The sequence below is a fragment of the Solea senegalensis genome, unplaced genomic scaffold, assembly GCF_019176455.1.
Source record: "Solea senegalensis isolate Sse05_10M unplaced genomic scaffold, IFAPA_SoseM_1 scf7180000014403, whole genome shotgun sequence".
Classification (NCBI taxonomy): Eukaryota; Metazoa; Chordata; class Actinopteri; order Pleuronectiformes; family Soleidae; genus Solea; species Solea senegalensis.
In genome coordinates, this window is record NW_025321041.1 from 77,451 (window position 1) to 100,977 (window position 23,527).

The 23,527-nt window shown below is 38.7% G+C and overlaps 3 protein-coding genes and 5 non-coding genes across 8 annotated transcripts; 5 read left to right on the forward strand and 3 right to left on the reverse strand.

Annotated features, from left to right (window-relative positions):
• The first annotated feature begins 1,001 nt into the window (after positions 1 to 1,001).
• trnaa-agc lies at positions 1,002 to 1,074 on the forward strand. Its single transcript has one exon. It is a non-coding gene; the product is annotated as a tRNA-Ala (tRNA).
• A 3,158-nt stretch (positions 1,075 to 4,232) lies between these two features.
• On the reverse strand, positions 4,233 to 6,670 carry LOC122761183 (gastrula zinc finger protein XlCGF8.2DB-like). The gene is made up of 2 exons (XM_044016365.1): positions 6,351 to 6,670; positions 4,233 to 5,764 (listed from the first exon to the last, which is right to left on the reverse strand). The coding sequence occupies exon 2, from the start codon at positions 5,745 to 5,747 to the stop codon at positions 4,653 to 4,655; it is 1,095 nt and encodes a 364-aa protein (XP_043872300.1). The 5' UTR covers positions 5,748 to 5,764; positions 6,351 to 6,670; the 3' UTR covers positions 4,233 to 4,652.
• A 347-nt stretch (positions 6,671 to 7,017) lies between these two features.
• Positions 7,018 to 7,107, forward strand: trnay-gua. The gene is given in 2 exon segments: positions 7,018 to 7,054; positions 7,072 to 7,107. It is a non-coding gene; the product is annotated as a tRNA-Tyr (tRNA).
• Positions 7,108 to 8,696: 1,589 nt separating this feature from the next.
• On the forward strand, positions 8,697 to 8,769 carry trnaa-agc. The gene has a single exon. It is a non-coding gene; the product is annotated as a tRNA-Ala (tRNA).
• A 914-nt stretch (positions 8,770 to 9,683) lies between these two features.
• trnan-guu lies at positions 9,684 to 9,757 on the reverse strand. Its single transcript has one exon. It is a non-coding gene; the product is annotated as a tRNA-Asn (tRNA).
• Positions 9,758 to 10,371: 614 nt separating this feature from the next.
• Positions 10,372 to 10,444, forward strand: trnaa-agc. Its single transcript has one exon. It is a non-coding gene; the product is annotated as a tRNA-Ala (tRNA).
• A 726-nt stretch (positions 10,445 to 11,170) lies between these two features.
• Positions 11,171 to 14,854, reverse strand: ccdc25 (coiled-coil domain containing 25). Its single transcript, XM_044016352.1, has 9 exons — positions 14,671 to 14,854; positions 14,452 to 14,499; positions 14,242 to 14,281; positions 13,649 to 13,700; positions 13,484 to 13,559; positions 13,262 to 13,365; positions 12,588 to 12,790; positions 12,391 to 12,436; positions 11,171 to 11,592 (listed from the first exon to the last, which is right to left on the reverse strand). The coding sequence occupies exons 1-9, from the start codon at positions 14,693 to 14,695 to the stop codon at positions 11,563 to 11,565; spliced, it is 624 nt and encodes a 207-aa protein (XP_043872287.1). The 5' UTR covers positions 14,696 to 14,854; the 3' UTR covers positions 11,171 to 11,562.
• Positions 14,855 to 15,365: 511 nt separating this feature from the next.
• esco2 (establishment of sister chromatid cohesion N-acetyltransferase 2) lies at positions 15,366 to 23,257 on the forward strand. The gene is made up of 16 exons (XM_044016367.1): positions 15,366 to 15,481; positions 16,359 to 16,423; positions 17,139 to 17,290; positions 17,382 to 17,706; positions 17,808 to 17,857; positions 17,894 to 18,195; positions 18,422 to 18,531; positions 18,637 to 18,748; positions 19,152 to 19,224; positions 19,314 to 19,356; positions 19,889 to 20,030; positions 20,177 to 20,308; positions 20,955 to 21,044; positions 21,137 to 21,280; positions 21,819 to 22,003; positions 22,680 to 23,257. Exons 2-16 carry the CDS (start codon positions 16,374 to 16,376, stop codon positions 22,810 to 22,812), a joined length of 2,043 nt encoding a protein of 680 aa, XP_043872302.1. The 5' UTR covers positions 15,366 to 15,481; positions 16,359 to 16,373; the 3' UTR covers positions 22,813 to 23,257.
• Positions 23,258 to 23,527: the final 270 nt, after the last annotated feature.

Here is a 23,527-nt window from a genome sequence, read left to right on the forward strand (position 1 = left end):
TTTTAGATTAATGTTAATTATTTAAGATATAATTCATTGTCATCCTTACTACATTAAATGCAGCACTGCCTGAAATTATTCTCTCAAATCAACAGCAGGGGTGACGTTGTTTTGCTCTGGAGTCCTGTCTGTGGGATTTTTAGCTAATGTTGTGCTATCGTTGTTCATTTCAAAAATTATTGTTTGCGATTTGCTTTGCTAAAACACGTCGGCCGTTCTTTTTTGTCCCGGTAAATTTTCTTTTGAGCCTGGTTTGTCGCTATCCATAATTAGCATTCCTAATTTGCGGTGACGTTAAAAGAACCCGGATGTTGGTCCCTCACCAAGCTAGTTGTGTTATATCGCCCGCTAATAACGTTTAAACTTTTTATTTTCTGTTACTGGTAGATTTCTATCCATTTTAAGTGCAGTGTCTTAGTGTATTTACAAAAATACAACTGGCTAACAGGGAGTTTTGTACTTAGTAACTATACCCGAATTAAAAACTAAACAAAAAACACTAAATAAAAACAGAAACTAGTGACGGCATGTGAAATAAGACTATCGATGCCAAAAACACTAAGGCTGTTATTTTTTCACCCGGTAAGTACATCTTGTTTTGATTTGACTCTGTTTGTCGCTAACTATTCCCAATTTGAGGTGACATTAAAAGAACCCGGATGTTGGTCCCTCACGAAGCTAGCTAGCTAACTTGCGAGTTATGTGACATCGCCAGCTATTTTATTTTTTATTATTGGAACGTTTGGCCCATTTTAAGTTCATTGTCTTAGTGCGAGTATTTAAAAAAAACTGGCTAACGGAGTTTTGTATTGAAATTATAAAGTGGCTGAATAAAACAATTAAAATGAGTGACAGCACGTGAAACAAAAAATATCGATGCCTTACAAAAAAAAGTTGTTCACGCTGCCTTGTACCTGGAGTTAAATTGTAGAAAAGAATGATATTGAAGTCTGACAATCGCACGAATACAGTTTATGACGTCACTGATGTGTGTCCAATACGGGGGATTAGCTCAAATGGTAGAGCGCTCGCTTAGCATGCGAGAGGTAGCGGGATCGATGCCCGCATCCTCCAAGAAGCTTTTGACCCATTTCACGTTTAAAAGCAAGAGTCACTGTCATATCAACACGTTGAGATGCTAAAATTATTTTCTTTTCCATATCTTGCTTTTGTCCACAAACCAAAAATAATTCAGTTTTAATGATTTATTTGTTATATAGAGCAAAAATTCCTGAAAATGAAGAAACCCTGTTCTCCTAGCATACAGTATATTTATTTTATACAAATAACTAATATATTGTTATTGAAATCCCCAGAACTACCATAAATAGTTATGACAAGTTGTGACACTTTGCAAATGTCTAAAGTCAATAAGTGTTTTAATGACTACATCCACTTTTTTTATACACAGTCTATGGCTAAAAGGGACAAACATTATGGATAGAATATCTGTTTTCATCCAAATCTAATTAGCCACGTCAAGACATTTTGACTCACACACACACAATTTGCTCTAGAATCAGAATTTCTTTTATTGCCAAGTAGGAATTAACATACAAGGAATTTGCTTTGGTATTTTGTTGCAGAACAAACACAGTGACAAGAAATACATGAAGTAAGATTTCAAAGGTCACTAAAGATTAAAGCAGATTAAATTAAGATATGCAGAGGCTGTACAAGGAAGAAAAAAAAGTAGGCAACAAAATATAAAATTAGTAAATTAGTATAAATTACTAAAATTGAGAGGAGAATATTTATACATGTGCTGCCCACACTTCAATTTGAGCTACTATTTTAAGTAAAAAAGCTGATTTTTATGAAATTTTCTAGGAATGTCTGTCATTAGATATCGGTGCTTATGTGTGCATGGAAACAGAGTGAGATCTCTGTTTAACTGCAGGGAGATTTCAGGCTCCATCAGTGTGGTTTTTATTAAATCATCTTACAAAATTTCACAGAATGTTCACCCATTTCAAGAGTTCAACAAATCCTGGTTAATACAGTAACAAAAATGTCCTCATGTCTAATTATATGAATATCCTTTTACACTGCGTACCATAAATTTAATTTGTTTATGTTTAGGGCTGCAACGATTACTCGATTATTAATACTCAACTAATCGCCAACTATTTTGATAGTCGATTAATTGCTTTGAGCGTTTCTTTCAATAAATAAAACAAGCTTTTCGATTTTCCAGCTTCTTAAATGAAAATATTTTCGGGTGTCTTTTGCTCTATATAACAAAGAGATAATTGAAACGTTATAACATCGCCAATTGATCAATATTTTTCAACATTTTGTGGACCAACAAGTATTGGATTAATCAGGGAAACAATCGTTAGTGAGTAGCCCGACTTACATTCTTATAAATCTGTATATCTGTATTTATGACATGGTTGTACTTAGTGGATTACCCCCTTTTAAACTTTTTACAGAAGCTCTTCTGGGGACGGGTGCAAATTAGCATCTGCTATAAACACTTAAGCCTGTCAATGCAAACTCTATCAGTCCTATCAAATAAACCATTCAAAAAAAGGCATTTAAGTCGCCCAGGCCACAGTTGTGGATGCAAATGTTGGGAGTTAGTTCACCGAGATAAGCAGTAGGTGCGAGGTGGCGCGCCCAAAAAAAAGAAAAAGATAACAAAGCACAGTTTCATGTTATAAATAAAGAGCATCAAGCTGTTAAAATATGTTGGCGTTTCATTGCTGCTTCCATCTTTTATTGTAGTAATATTTGCTTCTCGCACCACGTTGAGAACTGTCACAGTTCCTTCATCGGCTGTTTCTGTGACTTTCCAAATGCAGTGCTGTTTCAATCACGACATATATATTTCATTTTTTCTTTTGGCTTCTCCCTCTCTAGGGGGCACCACAGCGGATGATCCAATATATCCAAGCTTGGGACCAGCATTAGAAGTACACTGGATGCTGTGGCTGGGGTCAGTTTAGAGTGTCTAATTGACAATGAGCAATGGGGACTGGGTACCTTGCTCAGGGATACCCCAGCCCTTGACCTGGTGGGGACTCAAACAGACAATTTCTCTTTTCTGCTTATATGATAGGCTAACCCAATCGACTTCTAAATGCCATCCTTCATTTTCTGAAAATGTTTCCATTGCACTTATTCACATTTACGTTTTACCGATATGTTAACCTTTCCAGGTGTAAAAACTTTTCAAGTTTTTTTTAATTGTCTGATTTTTTTTTAAGTACTAATCAAGCATGCGTATAAAAACAGGCCAATGGAAACTCACTGAATGATTGTCAGACTCAAACCCGACTTTTTTTTTTTTGCCAAATGTGAGCACGTACAAGGCATATTAATGGTGTCGGTGTAAAATGGCACCCAATTAGGAGCCCTAAAAAAACTTTAAGTACTACTAAGTTTAAGAATGGTACAAAATAGTACAGTAGTGCAATGTAATACTGTATAAATACGTGTACATGGGGTGGATGGATTTGCACATTGTATTTGTAATACATTATATTATTCACAGCATGCAGTATTTACATCACCAGTTACGTACAATAGAGCTCTGGTAGCGGACGTCACGGAATTCCAACATGCAACCAAAATGATGCCATTATGGCAGAAAGTGGCGCTCTACAAATCCATAGATTTATACAATCGTCAGAATATATATGTTTACCAGGTAATATATCAGGCAAAAAGTGAAGACGGTGGGTAGCTGTGTTGTGCCAGGGTGCCGAAACAGTCCATTACAGGCTGGCATATAAAATGGAGCAATAAGAGTCCACAGGCAATCCATCACTAAATAACTTAAATGTCTTATTTCACAAGCATTTATTGCGATGTGTAAATGTTCTCTGGAGTAGGATGATGGAGTATTCATCGAAAAGTTGAATATATCAAAATCCTGCAGGTCTGGAAGAATGTCCACTCTGACTCTTTCCACTGGGGTATTTGTAAGGATCAGCTATGCTGTGTTTCTGTCATGGTCTGGTCTGGTGCAGTACAGTACAGTACAGTACAGTACGGTACGGTTTGGAATGACAAAGCCTTGGGTCAGGCTTACATTTCAACTGGGAACAGTACCTTTACTCGGTAGGCGGGGTTTGGGCTGCGCTAGATGGCATTACGTCGTACCAGTGCGACGACATTGAACGCAACACAACAGACAACAATGGAGGACATCCAGCAGCTCTTTGTTTCCTGCTCAGTTTGTTGCCTTTTGTCTCAACAAGACGTCAAGCTATGTACAAGAATAGACTGCGGGCGTTGAAGAAGCATTGGCTGCAAGGGAGTGACATTTTTCTGTCGCACATTCAGTTGACTGTGACTCCACCCTGACCGTACCATACCATTTTACTCTGGTACCTCAAGAGAAGGGTGCCAAAGATGTTCATTGTTCACTGTTCCAAACCGAACCGTTTCAATTTGGTGGCAACACAAATTTGTATTCAGTCAGGTTCTCCGTGGATTTAAAGTGTGCAGTGAACTCTTGACAGCTTGAAACCATTTTGCTGAAGCTTTTCCTGCCGATATGGCGGCGTAAACAAACTGAGTCATGTGACGTTCGGAGCTCTATGGTAAATGTTCGGTGTCTGAAGGTTAATGACCCTGTCATGGCCTGAGGGAAAAACTATCCTTCAAATTGTGAATAACCGACTGGTTTCTGGTCTCTGGCTCTAATTAATCTCTGTGGCGTAACCAACACAGTGATGTTTTTTGATCTGACTATACCAGCTAAATCTTTGGTTGCAAACTCTGCAACTCAGTAGTTTTTCCCCTGTGTGGACGGACATGTGTAGTATCTGGTTTCTTTTCTCAGCAAACCCTTTGCCACAGAACAAGCAAGTAAACGGTTTCTCTCCCGAATGAAACTTCTCGTGCTTCCTGAAACTGCTCTTTTCGAAAAATCCTTTACCACACTCGGAGCAATTGTAGGGTTTTTCTCCCAGGTGACATTTCTCGTGCTTCCTTAGGCTGCTCCTTTCGAAGAATCCCTTACCACACCCGGCGCAGCGGAACGGTTTGTCTCCCGAGTGGATTTTCATGTGTGACCTCAGATGGCTGTTCTCGAAGAATCGCCTACCGCACACGGTGCAACCGAATGGTTTCTCTCCCGTGTGAGATTTGATGTGCTTCTTGAGATTGCTCTTCTCTGTAAATCGTTTACCACACTCGGAGCAGCTAAAGGGTTTCTCTCCTGTGTGAAGTTTTTCATGTGACTTCAGATTGCCCTTTTGAGTAAAGCTTTTGCCACACTCAGAGCAACTAAATGGCTTCTCTCCTGTGTGGATCTTCTTGTGTGTCGTCAGGTGGCTCTTTCTGACAAACCTTTTACCACATTCAGAACATTCAAATACTTTATCACTGGTGTTACCTCTCGTATCAGTGGAGGGTGTTTTACTTTTGGATGACTTTAAAGTTTGAGGTTCACTGGTGGTCTTCCACTCATCTTCACTGTTGTCAGTCTCAGAAGAGTCTTCTTCTTCTTCTTCTTCGTTCTTGTCCTCAGTACCTGGTCCTGGATGTCCACGCAGACCCAGGTTTCTGGCTGATTCTGGTCTTCCACAGTCTGCTCTGTTCTCACCGGTGCGACTGTGACGAGTCTGCGAGGACCCAGGTTTCTCATCATCCTCTTCACCCTTTACTATCACAGCAATGATATCATCCTCCCTCTGATTGATCCACAGTTCCTCCTGTTCCTCTTTAATGTGGCAGCGCTCTGGATCCATGCTGACTCTCCACTCCTGCTGCTCCGGGGAAAAATCTTTCATCACCAACTGTTGGTTGTCTGGTGGAGAGAGTAAAGAGACTTAAAGGAAACTCTTTACATGATACACACATGGAAATTTAATAATTATGCCGTTACGGAGGAGCTACAAAACAAACTCACTCAAATTCATGTTTAAGAAGCTGAAATCTGAAAACTTATTAGAATTAGACCCATCCCCTTGGGGGAGCAATGGGGATTGGATGCCTTTCTCAGGGGCACCCAGCCCTGTCATGGGATTTGGTGACCCTCCAGTTACAAGCCCAATTCTATTCCGTTTCTCTTGGCTATGGGCTGCCCTACCATGTAATAATAGTAAATGAATGAAGAAATCGCCTAATTTATGATTACTTGTTGCAGCACTACCCTTGATAGCTTTTGTTAGCAAGCTAGTAAATCCCAGTAACATCAGTATAGTATGTTTACTTAGTGCTGCCCTCTTGCCCGGACCAATATGGCGATCAGTTTGACGTATGGGCCAATGCAGCATCTACGTGTACGTCTATGAGAGGATGTAGCAATGGCTAACCCGATTAGCTTTTCTACCAAACAGCGGGTTAGCTAGTCGTTCGGGCTTTTTTCAGAGCTTCCGAGAGCAGGGACTGACCTGATATTTACCGCCTGACTTCCGGCTTCAACGCGGTGTCGAGCTGCTTCCTCTTGCGGCAGATCTGTCCCTCTGACCGCTTCACTCGGTCTTTGTACTCAGACACAGTTTCCTCACTCAGACCGACCATATCTCCCCCGCTGTCAGCGGATCGGTGAACAGCGCTCTCAGCGCCGGGTCTTAGTTCGTTCCTTCGCCTTTCAGTAGAAAACCATCCGCGGCGATGATCGGCAGCCACACGGCGAACCTTTGCTCCCTTTCTGCGCACTTTGGACTGGTAAACAGAGACGAGACAACCGAGTGTACTGCGTCAACGCTCCAGTTCGTTGAAAATATAGCGAGCAGCGACCTCTGCTGGACTGAACGCGCAAGATAGAAATACATGTAGTCATCAATATAAAACAATTGACTACATTTATATATAGAGAGAGTAAATATCATAATAGAGTAAATATACATTTATAGCTGGCCAAGTTTCTGATGACATTCAAAGAAGTGATGTAATATCCATGTGTATCTGTATACCATTTATAGGCAGTCTATATTCAGTTTATATTTGAACAATTACTTGTATTCACCACAGGGTGATAGAAAGATAATGGAAACAATATACTATTCCTGTACAGTCCAAGATAATATACAGTTGTAACAGTGTGGCATGATATCCCCTTCGATAGCTCAGTTGGTAGAGCGGAGGACTGTAGGCAGTACACTGTAAGAAATCCTTAGGTCGCTGGTTCAAATCCGGCTCGAAGGAGGACACATTTTGCATTATTAAATTTTTTCTTGATTATTAATGTTATCCACACATCCAGATTAAATGAAGCGGAAGTGCTTGAAACTTGTGCCATTAATGGACAGAAGGGGGCGACTTGTCCGTTGGGTTTCGTAATGAAGTCCTGTTTGATTGAGAGCTAGATGGGCGTCCCATGAAAGTTGGCGTGCTAAATCTGTAAGTTTAAGTTATTTCTGACTGAAGCACCTTGTTTTTTTGTTTTAGTTTTTTACCGGTAAGTACATTTTGCTTTGAGCCTGTTGATCAGGTGCATCCCGACTTGCGGTCCTGTAGCTGAGTGGAGTGCTGAAGAACCCGGATGTTCCTCGCTCACCGAGCTAGGTAGCTAATTATGTTATATCGTTAGCTGTAAATCGACAAAGAGTTTGTTTTATTTTTCTGGTGCACCCGGAGTGACACACGGGAGAACCGGGACAATGCCCGATAAGGGCCGGTTTAAGGCTAAGGTATATATGTTTTACCGTGGTCAAATCAACCGCTCCTAAATGTGCGCAGATATTCTCTCTTTTACGTCAATTCTACTCGGTCCAGACCAGACCAAGCGCTCATATTTGTAGTTTTTAAAATGAAGTCCTATCGAAAGCTAACGTAACGTGATGGAAAGATCTTTTTTTAAATTATACATCAAAACAATTATATATAAAAAATTAAGTAAAACATACTGTATGGCTTTTACTTCTAAAATAGACGATAAAAAATAAATAATATTTATTGTGAAAAGTATACTTTGACCCTGGATTTCTCGAAAAGTTGACAGTAAAAGTACTTATTACTACTTGTCCATGAACAATGAAAGTGAAACATAAACTACTAATAAAAATAGTGTATTTCATATCATTTAAAAAAAACACTGCATGAATAAGAATGTTGCAGAGAATCTAGCGCTATTTCGGAATTATATATGGAGGACGAAACTTGACTTATGTATAAATAAATACAGAAATAAATAAATAAATACAGAAATAAATAATAAATGAATAAATAAATGCATGAATAAATACAGCAATATATAAATAAATACAGGCATAAATGCAGAAATAAATGAATGAATGAATAAATGCAGAAATAAATAAATAAAAGAATAAATAAATGCCTTACATTTATTTCTACATTTCTGTTCACTTACATATATTTATTTATTTATTTATTGCTGTGTCCATATGTTAATGAGGACGGAGGTCCTAACCTATAAATAAATGCCTTCCATTTATTTATTCTTTTATTTATTTATTCATACAGTTATTTATTCATTCATTTATTTCTGTATTTATTTCTACATTTATGTCTGTATTTATTTATACATAAGTCAGGTTTCGTCCTCCATAATTATAAACCTGTAACACAAGTTCAATATTTCTAGTAATATGTTTTGAAAATACCCCCCAAGAAACTTACATTAAAATAGCTAAAATGTCACAACATTTAATATTCGTATGTCCAAATTGCGTTGTATTGTTTGCCCTTCATAACGCGCTTACAAAAAGATAAAGAGCACAGTCAACTGTCTCTCTGGCCGGTTCTTAATGGCCAGTTCTCACGAGATTGTACAAGGGGGATTAGCTCAAATGGTAGAGCGCTCGCTTAGCATGCGAGAGGTAGCGGGATCGATGCCCGCATCCTCCAATACTTTTTTAGATGCCGCCGCTATGTATGGAGGACGAAACCGTGTATAAATAAATACAGGCATAAATAAATGAATAAATAAATGCAGATATAAATCAATGAATAAATAAATGCAGAAATAAAAGAATAAATAAATGCCTTTAATTTATTTCTACATTTCTGTTCACTTACATTTATTTATTTATTTCTGTGTCCATATGTTAATGAGGTAGGAGGTCCTAACCTCAGTCAACAGCATGATTGGTCAAATCGGAGACCCAGACAAACGCAAACGATTCCCGATCCCAAGCCTTCCTCCCTGTAACGTAACATTGAAAAGAAGCTCCAGTTAGCGTAATGTCCTCGACCGGGAATGTCAACCTCCAATATTATTGGATTTGATATGTGCTGATTTAAGGCAAGTAGACATACAGACTTGTAATAATGGATGTGTTGAGTTGAGTTGGGTTTTTTTGCGGTGGAGATGTAACCTAAACTGTGCTTGCAAATTAGGCGATGACATAATTTAGCGACTTTTACGACAGCCAATAGCGACTTTCCTTACTTAGGAGTTGGCAACAGTGCTGGGCGGGCTGGTAGCCAACAACATTCCTGTACACGACTCAGTGCCGTTAGTAAGGCAGAAGTCGTAGACCCGAATCGAGCACACTCCTGTAACCAATCATGCTGTTGACTGAGGTTAGGACCTCCTACCTCATTAACATATGGACACAGCAGTAAATAAATATATAAATGTAAGTGAACAGAAATGTAGAAATAAATGTAAGGCATTTATTTATTCTTTTATTTATTTATACATGAATTAGGTTCAGTCTTCCACAGTAGTTTATACTTCACAATGGGTTTATACCAGGGACGGAGCAGAGTGCTGGATTAAATTGACTTCTGTAATGTGGCTAATATTGAACTCAAAACGTCCCTGGGTGGGCTTGAACCACCAACCTTTCGGTTAACAGCCGAACGCGCTAACCGATTGCGCCACAGAGACGATATGAGTGGAATGGGCGTGGCTTACATCTGGGCCCACCTGTATGCAATTGAAAAAAACTCATATTTAACCCCATACATTAAAATGGGATTAACAATAAGTAAATGTTTTTATGATTCTGCGGGACGGACGCTTGCGCGTGCCTCAAAGGGCTTGTGGTGTATTTCCACCGGCTCTACTCGCCTCGACTCGGCACGTCACAGTTTAGGTTGCATCTCCACCACAAAAAAACCTACTCAACTCAACACATCCATTATTACAAGTCTGTATGTCTACTTGCCTTAAATCAGCACATATCGAATCCAACCTCCACTCACGCATCAAATCAATTAAAAAACAATTGTGCCAATATTTTAGAGACCCTCCCAAAATCTCACAAATCATGTGTCCAGGGGAGCTCATGTCTCATTATGGCAGGCTGAGACCCCTCCTGGCTCCCCCGGAGTTCGCACCATAGATATGTTATTTCTGATATGTATTAAATGCAGTGATTTTTTTGTGAGAGACTGAGTTAAGAAACATTTACAAAACCCCTAAGCATTCAGTTATATCTCGTCCTCACTCCTCACATGGTGTATGCCCATATAAAGCATAGAGTTTCTTCTGCGACTAGCGGGGGATTAGCTCAAATGGTAGAGCGCTCGCTTAGCATGCGAGAGGTAGCGGGATCGATGCCCGCATCCTCCAATATCCTTTTTGCCCATTCCGATTTAATTTTCCAATTATTTTAATATGGACATCACATAATGTTAATCGTGACAAAAGCCTTTTCTTTGCAGCAGATTAGTTTCTGATTCATATTATTTTGGATCTAGGTGAACATACTGTACTTTTCTAAGAAATAATGTATAGTGAAAGAAGTGAAGCTCTAAATTGTATGCATACTATGTATGTATATTATTTTGAACATGAACGCATCAATTATGCTATAAACTATGCACATGGGAGCTTAAACTACCACAGTGGGAAGTACAAAGGTAATTGTTGCCCTTAAATGTTTGTAGTTAAACACTTTTATTAAATGGTTTACATGCAAAGAACCTCATGGACGTAAAATACCAGCCCCGCTCATTACATTCTCTCCACATGTAAAAGCCACAGATCCTCATAGGGAGAGTCACTGTCATATAATATATACATGTTTCTGCTGCTTTGAAGGAAGGAAAAGCAATCATACTGATTCATCTGCATACACCAAGACACTGTAGATGTGCTAATGTTGCCACCTACAGGGGGAAAAGGGAAAGTTTTGCAAAAAAACCACAGAGGCTGGGACAGGTTTATAAAAATAATAGTGTCTTTGTCATTGTTGATACAAGCAGCACCAATGAGTAAGTCAATACTTTAATTCATACATCAGTTGTTCTCAATGGAGTATGATGTGAAAACACATGGATAAAGTGAGCAGACAGGTCATCATAGGCACCACTTTAATTAAGTGAAAAGCCAAAAACACACTGTTGGACTGCTTGAGATATTCTTTACCCCCAAAATGACCCTCCTGTTTCCTGCTTTTCCCTCGTCCACAGTGTTATCCTGTGTTGAAGAGTCTGAACCAGCCAGGTGGCATACGTCGCAAAGCTAACCGGCTCGCTCCCTCTGCTCCAACGTGACCAAAAGTTCAAGGTATCCATTTCTTTTATTTCTTCTTCTTCTTTTTTTTTTTCTTAATTCCCCCTTCCCCTTCTAAAATGTCAGTGTAGGGTTACAGCAAGCAAAAGCAGCCAAACAGAATCCTGACAGCAGATCTGAGCGGTGGTGAAGAGGAGTCATCGGTCTGTTCGCTGCTGCCTCGTATTCATGTCCTACATGAAGTCATCCGAGTCGTAGCCGTCCTGCAAATGACAAATCAACATCAAACCCTGAAAGATTTTACTAATCTAACAGCGTTACCTCGTAGTTGCCTCTCAAAGCCTCTCACTTTTTGTTAAATGTATGGACAGAGTCAACAGCGCTTTTCTTAAACATCGCAGATATTTTACCTACTTCTTTGTTGTCTCCCCAAATAATTAAATTTTTAGGGCATAAAACTACACTAAAACTCACGAAAGTTGGTCTTAAATACAGAAAATTGTATATACACGTCTAGTATTTATTAATTTTGAAATATTTTTCATGTATCACGGCACCAATCTGTGGAAGGCAGATTGCATACACATTAAATGCAATCACAAGTATTCAGCATCCCCATCCACATTTTCTGCCTGTAATGTGTATTTTCTACTTTTACGTGAATTTTAAAAGGTGTGTGGTCTACACCTGATAAGCTCTTAGAACAAAAAATAACTGTTTTTGTCAGATTTTTCAGCTTCATATAACAACAAAATCATTGTACTCTTATCTTACAAGTAATTGAGACAATAATGGACAGATAAATCAGTGATTCAAATAATGGTTAGTTGCAGCCCTAGTAACAACACTGCTATGGATTCTTATGTTTTATACCACCTTATTGGAGCACAACTACACATCAAATGATTAAAATTTCAAGGTTTTAGCGCTCTAACTCAAATAATTCATCAGATTTCTACATGTGTCCATGCACACAATGCTATTTGATAAACAAAGACATGGGAGAAGACGTAATGTGATCTCTCTTGGTTGGTTGGTAGATAGCTGATTGACATCCTCACCTCATTTGTCTGCATGTTCTCACTCTGCATCAGTGATGTATAATTCCTAGACAAGGAAAACAAGTCAAAGATTTAAAAGAAGATTCAGATTATGCTCAAATTATATTAAATTGTACTTAATTTGCCTTAAATGGAGTAAATTTAAAGGACCTTTTGATGACCATATATTGCACGTAAGCCTTTGTCTGATTGTGTACCTGAGGTCCTCTGTCTCCTTTTTCCTCTTCTGCTCCTCTTTCTCTCTCTTCTTCTGTTCTTGGAGTTGTGCTTTCTTTTCGTTCCTCTCCTCTCGGTCTCTTGACTCCTTCTCTGCCGCCAGGTCGGGGAAGCGTTCCTCTTTTGTTTTCTCCAAGCGGTTCACGATCTCGTTGACCTTCTTCTCCACGGCCACAAGCTTCACCTGAAGAGAAAACACAGGCACATGACATTAGAAAATCTGATTCAAGCATTGATAAGATAATTACACTAAGATAAGTTATCTTGTGAAGCTGCCATGAAAAAGAAACATGTATTTAAAAGTTTAACTATTGTTTATTGTTGCCTTTTAGACATTTGGATTTTTCAATTTGGACATGTTTGGACTTGAATAAATGCTGCTTTGTGATGTTTCTCTCTTTCTGATTTAAAGAGTCTGACTTCTCTATTCAAGAGTAATGGCCCTAAAATGGCTATATTTACTAGACAGTTTGAGACAGTTTGGCAGATATTCGTGCTCAAAGTTAGAATAATTTAAGAATGTTTGGCTTTCCCCTTTTCTATAAAAAGAATATAAAATATTTTATATATTCTTATATTCCTGATTAAATTGTCCGTCAAAAAACACAAGCATGAAGCTGTTATTTAGTTTGATTTCAGTTGTGTGAACACTGACCTCTTTCTGTCGATGGAATCCGATCTGTCCTACGTCCATGTCTCCGGTTTTCTTCAGGTTGGCCCACGGTGTGTAAACCACATTGATGTTGTTCATCTTACAGCCTGACAACAAAATCACTTTTTAACAAATTAATCCCAAACGCTTAATCCAGAGCATGTTTTACACTCATGTTTTGTAGCTGTTAAGTGTATGTTGATGTGAGGAGGCAGGTTGTTTTACCTTGGATGCTGTTGTTCTTCACCAGCTGTGCACAGTCTATCAGCACTTCTGGAGGAATAGCCTCTATGGTATGACCCTAGAAATCACACAGGTGTTGTCAGGAATCAATACTTTACAAGTTGTCATATTTCAGATTCGCTGTTCTTCACAGTGTTGACCCCTCACCTTTGGTAATCTCAAGTAAACGTGAGCCGAGGACAGTTTGTCCACATGAAACCTGCCGGTTGAGAAGAAAATAAAATAAGGAAAAGTGTCATTTATTTAGTTAATGTGACAAAGATGTGATGTAAAAATAGTACAAGTAAGTGTGCCAATACTTGATGATGTACTGTATTATCATAATACAAATATAGAAATTAGATCAGCACAAAGTAGGGCTGCAATTGACGATTATTTTCATAATTAATCTGTTGATTAGAAGATAGACAGTAAACATGTATACAGTTATTAATAATTATAAGTTTTAGATATTCTGATCAATTTGAGTACAAACAAAAACTAATGAAAAAATGAGTTCCATGAACAGAGGGTAACAACAACAAGTTTTAATTAAGTGGGACATATGTAAGTAAATAGAGTAAACACTTTTTTATCTTCTGATTTTAGCATTTTATTTTATAACAAACCTTTAATTCCTGACATTTTTGTATGCGTAAACAATGTTTGGGACCTTTAAGCAGACATTTACTCATACATGAGAGACTTTGTTGTGAACTTGAGTCACTTTTAATTATTAATAAAATTGTGTAAAACCTTACCAAATATCTTCGGGCCAACCATACTTTATTAGATCTTCATCTGTTGACAAATAACAACAGGCGTTCATCATCTGTTAGACCGTGCAGCTCACAATAGACGCTGATTTAAAATCAAGTTTTAAGTTTAAATTATCACATAAACTAAACTGAATATAATAATAAAATCACAGAGCATGATCAGTGAATGTGTTATAATGCTAACAGTCTTACTTTCATATTTGTCCTTTCCCATGTAGATTGTGTACGGAGTCTCCACCACTGACAGAAGAAAGAAATACTGTGATTTTACATGAATAAGCACACAACTCGTTTAATTCAACATTAAAAAGTCACATTTAACATTAAATAAACTTATAACCCACAGCTTTGAGGGGAGTCAGGCTAACCAGGCTACATGCTAACACCACTGCTAACTCTGGCTGCACTCACCGGCACTCGTGAAGTAAAACACCATTTTACGTGGATTAAAAGTCGCCGCTTAGAGATGAATCAGTGTCTAAAAGTATCGAATTAAACACGCCGAGCACCAGAAACGAGCAAATTTCGACCAGTTCTGAGGCGATGGTTCGTTGTTATCTGTCACTTTTCCCATGTAAAAAGTTAACCCTGGAAGTATTTAAAATAGGCCGTCAAAATAAAAGCACAGTTTGTATCGGTTTGTATAATCAAAGTACCATGCTTTCCATATTATGCAGCCCTGCATGACATAAACAAGTCAGTTTGGGATTATATGAAGAAACAAAATATGCTTAAACACACTAACTTTATCGTAAATGTATTGTCCTTGTAGTATTTGTGCTCTTTTAGTCACATTTGTGATCTGTACGGTCTTAAAAAATAAAAGTTGTACCATATTTGTGACTTTTAATCTTTGCTTATCGTAGTGTTAACTTGTAATGGGCCTTTAGCCAAGCAGACAGCATAAACATTTATTTAATTGCAATAATACGTTTTCATTCATTGTACAATTATTCATTTTGCATTTTATTTCATTTTTTTTCGATTAAGTTTGAACGTTGCCATTTTTCCTTGCGAAGCACACAGTATAAACAGTTGTGAGCTTTTACTTTGAAGGCCATGAAAGTCAGACCTCTGATGCCTCGTTCCCGTTTCCGGCCAGCTAGCGCGGGGTGTTCAAAACACGAAGAAGAACGCGGGCAACAGAAGCTGCCAAGACGCCGCCAACTTTTAATTTATCTCAACATTTGTTGCTTTATGCTTCGCGACAGAAACGTATTCGGTAAGTAAACTGATGCCGGGTTCACGGACGTGTTTTCGGCGTTAGACGGCCAAATATACATTGGTTATTTCTTTCGCGAGTGTCGTATTTACTTTGAAGTCGCGTTCAATAAAGCAGCGTCTGATCACGCGAGGTGTAAAACGGACGAATATCAAAATACGCGCGTAAATAGACAAGCTAATGTCGTGTTTAGGTGGTTGTTAGTCGTTGATGACACACTAGCTAGTTTCTATTGAGGACAGAAGTAGCTTGTGTGTTGGCTAAACATCCCGCCATTTGTCCCATTATTCGCCGTGTTTGTGTTAAACAAGCGCTCAAGTTGTGTAAGTCAACGCTCGCGTCGAGTGTGTTCACATTTCTGCTCAAACAAACGTGAATTAATTGTCGTCTTGTGCTTTAAGTCAAATAACTTGTCATGTAATATGTTAATGACGTGTTAGAGGTCACGTGAGGATAAAGGTTTGGGGTGTATGTTCCCTGGTAGACATTTTCACGAAACATCTGCAGAAAGTCTGCTAATTTAACCGACAAACCCCGAAATAACCCATAAACTATTTTTGTGTCTGTGAGATTTCATGATGTCCAAACGCAAGGTTTATGTCGCTGCTTTTCGGCTGCTGTAATTATGAGCTAAATATTACATCTCACTTTTCACGATAGAAAGTAATTTATTTCTACTACTATTTTGCTGTCTTTTTCGTAAAGGCAGTGATCATATCAACAAACTTGATGATTTAGTATAGTAATGTTAATTTATGATTACATGAGTTTCCTTAAACCAGCATTGCATTGAGTTGTGCTGTGTTTCTGCATTAATGGAGAGAACTACATACGTGTAATGTCTAATCATTAAATGAAGTGTGTCGTCTGTGTTCAGGTGCCGTTTGTTGAAATGATGCCTAATACCAGGAAGAGAAAGCTCACCTCTCTGGACTCTGACAGGTGGGACACTGGGTTTGAATATTGTTAGAGTATCTGATTTATAATGTAAACTTCTGGAATTAATCCCTTTAGCGCTTGTCCTCAAACTAATGTTTCTTCTTATTCAGATGTAAAACAAAATACATACAATATCAATGGTGTTACATTTTCTAACTCTATTTTTTTCTGACCTCTTCATATATGTTCATTAAGTATTGTAGAGATGACAAATCTGTTTGTATTTTGTTTTTTTCACCACCCATGCTGTGTTTTCATTAGTTTTATGAACACAACGCTGTATCGCGGAGCTCTTGACGACACACAACTCAGTTTACACCGCCATGGCGGCAGGAAAAACAACTTAAGTGCCAGTTTCACGCCGTCAAGAGTTCACTGCTCACTTTAAATCAATGCAGATTGAACAATATATTGCAGACTTGAGTATATCTGACTCTTACAATGCTCCTAAAGTGCTTTTCATGAGTATAGAAGAGCGAGTGTGGACATTATTCCTTACCTGCTGTAATCCCGATATCTTGACCTTTCTGTCAAACTTTCTCTCCTTCTACATCGGTGGAAAACTGCCTGATTTAAACTTTACCCAACATGTTTTTATGAAAACAGCCGGTGAAGAGATCTACCAGGTCTCTGTCGTCACAGTTTTCAACACCTAACCTAAATAAATTCTTAGATGTAGAACAACATAAAATGGCGGCTGTGCTGTATTTTGTGGCAGTCACCCGTCCAAGAAGGGGGTGAGAGAGATGTCCCCCGTGAAGAGAAGCTCCCCGAGGAAGCCGCCGCAGTCTCCCATGAGTAAGAAGCTAACTGGACGTCTGAACAAGAAGAACTGTCCTTCACCACAGAAATCCCCACTTAGACCAGCAGGTATGGTGTTGACTTTGAAGGATTTTTCATTTGTTAAGGATTTATTTTCAAATCACTATCGTGATATGTATTTATTTGCTTCTTTTTCGAGGTTCTCCAGCCAAATCGCCCCGCAAACCCTTCTTGAAACAGACCATGGTTACAAGCTCGTTCTACGGCAAACAGAAGCCCGTCTACCTCACTCCACTGGAGAGGAAAGCGATTAAGGAGTCTCTGCCTCCTGCTGCTCCTCCTCCGCCCGCTCTCCCGTCACCTCCCTCTCAGCCAATAAAACAGCAAAGGAAGAATAAGAAGAACGTCAAAGGAGGCAACAAGCCGAGGAAAGTCTCTGCAGGATCGAGAACCGCGGCGGAGGCGGGAATCAAAAGCTACGCGACATCTACGAAGAAGATCACACTTTCGAAACTCAACTTAAGGTTTGTCAAGTCAGAAGATTTCTGACTATACTTTTTTTGGAGATCATTTTTGTTACCTTTTTGTCACAATCTGTCGTCTGTCGCATTATTTCACTCCACAGTGTCACGGCCAAACCAACAGCAGCAACAACAACAACAACAACAACAACATCTGCTGCTGCTGCTGCTGCTGCTGCTGCTGCTGCTGCTGCTGCTGCTGCTCCTCCCACCACTGTCACCAAACCTGTGTCAGAGTCTAAGAAAGCCATCACCATCACTTTCAGCAGCCTGAAACCCAAACCCAAGATCTTCGTCGGGGCTGCGTTCTTCGGTACAGGGAAGAAACCCAAGTCCATGTACAAGAAGTCTGCACCAAAGTCCTCGACTAAACCGGTCTCAGTGCAACAGAAGAGTCGAGCAGCACCGGTTCAGAAGAAGAGCGAGACGACAACGACAACGACGCAGCAGCAGCAGCAGCAGGTGATGAACCAACAGAAAACACCTGAAAAAGTGAGTTTACTCTATTCCTAGATTATGCTTTGACCTGCAGACGAAAGTGGCACTTTGGGTCACATCCTTATTGAAAATCATGTTTTTTTTAAATCACATTATTGTGTTTTAAGTCATGAACACTCCAAATTTGAATATTTCCAGTCAGATAATCAGCAAATGAATTGATATAAATGATGTTTAACACTAAATTAAGTGTAAAATTTGATGTCGTTGTTTCCTGCAGACTGTCGTTCAGCCGCTCAAACCAGAAGAGAAGCGTCTCGGCACCAAACAGAGGCCCAGGTTTGATCTGTCCGACTGGATCGAAGAGCCTGGAACTCCACAGCCTTTAAGGTACTTACACAAAAAACAACAACAACAAACTCTTAACACCTCATTTAAAACAGAAACAAAACTTCCCAGAAAGTCACGAATCATCTTCTGATCTTGTTGTGTCAGCTCACATAAAGCTCTGAGGGAGAAATATGGGATTAACAAGGAGCTGACGATTGTGTTGACGAGGACTCCGACACCAAGTCGATCATCTACAGCCTCGTTCACCGACTCACAGGTGAAGTTTGTCACTTTGTTTACCTTTTTCACAAACATTGTCCTGCATACAGGATTGAATTTATTTAATCCTCATAAAACTGTACCTGGTATTTTAATTTCTATTTTGTGTCTGTTGGAAGATTCCTGTGTGTTGTTTTTGTTTTTTTAAATGTCTTCATTACCTCTCCACTAGATCACTGTAACTGTGTGTATGTTGTCCCTGGGCTTTTAAAACAAAGCTTATTAATTAACAGGCAACAATTAATGTTCATGTTCATAATTGATTAATCTGAAGATTATAAGTAGTCGTTTGTCCAGACGTGTGGCTGCGATTCCAAAATGTTTAATAACAAATATAAATTGCACCATTTAGTCTGTTTTAACTGAACATAAAACACTTATTTTCTGCTGCTGTTTTTCAGGACGCTTCTCTGACAGACGTCTTTGACCTGAGTGACATCAGTCCCAACAGCGCCACCTTCAGCCCACCCAAAAGTAACCACACGCTTCCAAAACAATATCATACTCATATTATTGAGACAAAAAGAGACATTTAAAACCTTTTTATTTTTTTTAATCTACAGAACCTGCAGCAGTGTATCCCATCTTTTGCTCCGCCTCCAGAAGGTTTCATCATCAAGAGTTTATTTTATACATTTTTTCATCTAATTTTGTCATTTTGAATCTTGCTGTATGTGAAAATCACTTTTCTAAAGAGAAATCTGTCGACAAAACACATGAAGTCCTTTACTTTATCTCCCTGGGAAGTATATTCTGCTGCACGAAAGGCAAGATTAATGGGTAGTGTCAAGAAATATTACATATTTGCAGCATCACAATAGAATAATGAATGTTAACTAAACAAAAACAGAAAATTCTGAGTTAATTTCTTATTCATATTTATAGAAACCAACATTCCAGGCATCTTTTTATAGAAACCTTTACAATTTGCATCGCGTCCACTGGTGTTTGTTTGTTTTTTCATGTGTTTATGTGTAAAAAAACAAAACAAAACCATCCTCGTTAAAGGCTTCTCTAATTAACATAATAAATCCACAACATTATATAACAATGCACGTAAAAGATTAAGGACATTGGGTGGAAAAAATAATATAGAAAAGAAAAAAGTAAAAACACTGACAAAGACTTTGCTCCACAGGTTAAAGAAAGCAGCTGTGCAGCCTCCCGTGTCCTGCAGCACCCCCTCTGGCCCCATCGCGTCACTGCAGACGCCGTCTTCAGCCAAACAACGCAGCGCTCGTAAGAAGCGAGAGAAGCAGGACGACGACCAGCTCATCATTGTAAGTTCTACTGTCATGTTTGACCTGGAAACAGTTTTAAGTGAAGAACACAAACGTGGAAGCAGATTCATCATGTTTTTTTTTTATTTGTCTCAAATGTTTGTATTTTGTTTTTTGTTGTTGTTGTTGTTGTTTTGTTAAATCAGGATGCCGGTCAGAAACGTTTCGGTGTGACGACATGCGGCTCGTGTGGGATGATCTACAGCGCCGAAAATCCTGAGGACAATTTCCAGCACACGCAGTTCCACCAGCGCTTCATCGACTCCATCAAGTTTGTGGTAAAAATAAAACATTTGTTTGTCTTCTCTGCCTCACGTCCGTCTCTCTCAGTTTAAGATTAGAAGATCTTTAGTTGATTTTTGAACTAACTAGAAATTTAAATACAGTGACACAACAAAAACCAATGTAATTTAGTACAAATTGTTTATAATTTTTTAATAATTTTTACTTTTTATCTCATTTCTTTTCTTCTTTATGTCAAGTTTGTTTTATTATTCCGTGTCGACCAATGAAAGAAGCATGTTTTCAGCTATTGCAGCTAACTGTTACTTTTTATTATTGACGAACCTGTGGATTATTCTCTAGATTAATCAAGTCATCGTTTGGTTCATAAAATGTCAGAATCAGTGTCTCTCAAATCTATAAATTTCACAATTTCTTTGTTTTATGGAGCAAAAAAAACTGAAAATATTCACATTTAAGAAGCTGAAAATATCTTGAAAACCACTCAAATCCAAAAATTATTATTGAATATTGAATAATCGGTGGATTATTTTCACGATTAGTTGTCTGGTTTAAAGAAAGTCGGTGTTTTTACCAAAAGTTTTTACCAAATTTAAGGTTTCTTTGTTTTATGGAGCAAAGAAACCAGAGAAAGTTCACATTTAAGAAAATTAATTACCAGATTTTCTCTGTTGTTTCCAGGGCTGGAAGAAGGAACGTGTGGTGTCCGAGTTCTGGGATGGAAAAATTCTCCTGGTTATGCCGGATGATCCCAAATATGCTGTTAAAAAGGTGCGTGCGCGCACACTCTGGCCATATTATATTGACACTGCGTTCCTGAAAGTTCTTTTAAATCTTGTTTTTCGCTGCGTGTGTGAGATCAGGCTGAGGACGTGCGTCGCGTCGCAGACAGTGAGCTTGGTTTCCAGCAGGTGACGCTGAGCAGACCCTTGCAGGCAAAGACTTACCTGTTCATCAACACAGAGAGGATGGTGGTGGGATGTCTGGTCGCTGAGCCCATACGTCAGGTACCACACACACATTTACAACCTTTCATCTTTGTCTTTTTGTCAACGTTCACATCCCAGATCAAGATTTTCATAATCTATTGAATATTTTGACATAAATCTTGATTATTTGGTCAGTTTTTCCTTTGTTTTTTTGGTCCACAAAATGTGTTAAATCAGTGTTTCCCAAACCTGGAAGTAATTATGGTCTTAAATGTGTGAATGAATGATTCAGTGGAAGAAAAAAAAGGAGAGGTGATGGGCGTAAACTTGTTTGAAACAGTTGAAGATAAAGTTAGTGATGGATTAATAATCCATTAATCATTGCAGCTCTAGTATTTATATAATTCACAGAATCATTTTAATAAAGACCAAAAACAAAAGCTGAGTTAAGAGAGTAAATCAGCTTGAATTTCCTGCCCTCCAATCATTTTTTTCCTATTTTATGTGCTGGAGGGAGCGCTTGTTCGTATGCAGCAGCAGTGTCCGGGTGGGCGGAGACGAGAAGTGTTCTATCCCATTAAACTGTGGAATGACTGGGGGTTTGCTCTTCCTCCAGGCGTTCAGAGTCCTCGACCAGCCGGACGGACACAAGGACATGACCAAGGACGACTTCATGGAGCGACACCGAGCCTGGTGCTGCTCCACCGTCCCAGAACCAGCCGTGTGCGGGATCAGCCGGATCTGGGTCTTCAGTCTCGCCAGGAGACGGGGCATCGCAACCCGCATGCTGGACACAGTCAGGTACGGTGTCCCACTACAACTTCACACTAATGCAGACCGGTCTGAAAGGAGATAGTTCATAGCTCTTAAAACTGATTTTAACTTGCGTTTAGACGCCTTTTATAGCTGGAAACCAACATTCGTAATCCGCTTATTCTCCTGCACCAGACTCCACAGAGAAAGTCCTCGTTTTTAGTATGCAGGAACACAACATTATCAGGGGCTTTCAAACACTGAAGTTACAAAAAATTGCATTTAAACTTACTGATAGAGGCAACAGTGGAGACAATCTGAAATCCATCTTAATTCTCTGACACGTTGGGAATATATTCACAGATTAACCTTGTGTTTAGATGCCTTTTATAGCTGGAAACCAATATTTTTTTAATCTACATTTTTTATTCTCCTGCTCCAAAGTCCATAGAGAAAATCCTTGTTTTGTGTCATGAGTAAAATGAAACGAAGAACTTCACAATAAAAATACATTCTAATCTACTGATAGAGGCAACAGTGGACCAGCACCTCCTGTTGTGCTGTGACTATGAACTTTGGTGCAGGAGATTAAGACATTTAAATTATTCATTTTTCCCCATGTTTTTATTTGTACACACAATTTAAAGGAGCAACACGTCACTTGGACATATAGAATCCTAACGTCAGTAATTGGTGCTTAATTGTCATCCTTTTTATTGTGTAGGAGCTCCTTCACGTACGGATGTCACCTGACCAAGCAGGAGATCGCCTTCTCTGACCCGACGCCCGACGGCAAAGTGTTTGCGACAAAGTACTGCAACACGCCGACGTTTCTCGTTTACAACTTCATCGCGTGAGAATTCAAGTGTTCAGCCGGTTAAATGAGTGATGTGAGTGTTTATATATGGTTTTTTTTTTTCTTTACTCATCATCAGGCAAAAAGTGTTCATATGCAAACAAAGCAGTAACTGAGGTTTAACTTATACCAGAGTAGAGTTTATTATTAATCACAGTATCAGTCAGTATTTATACTCGGTGAATGTTGTGTTAATTAGCAGCACGTTCAGATGTTTATATTTAGCTCGACATTTTCACATCGTTTGCTGCTGCTGTTCATTTTGTGCTTTGCATCAGAAAAGTGTTTTCACACGTTCAGATTATTATTATTGTTGTTTTTTTGACACCAGCTCAGGGTTTTCTGGGAACCTTAGAAGTAAGAATGTTTAAAGGCAGTGTCTCATTGTTTAGGAGGATTCTGCTTTGTAAATAGATTTTAATAAACATGTTGCAGTGTTTTATAAATTCTTCCTGTACAGTTTTTTTTTCTTTTAATTCCCGAGTGTCACAACTTCTAAATAATATGCAGCTTTTTAAGGTAATGTTAGTGATTAAAACATGGCCTAAACAGTACTTAACATACACTTACTACACTGTGGCAACTCACACAAGTAAATAACAAAAGTGAAAGCTTTAATATTGAACCATGATTTTATAAAGGGGGAAATAACAGTCAGACACACATGAAAGTAATCAACATGACAGAATTACAATAGATAAAACAACATACAAACA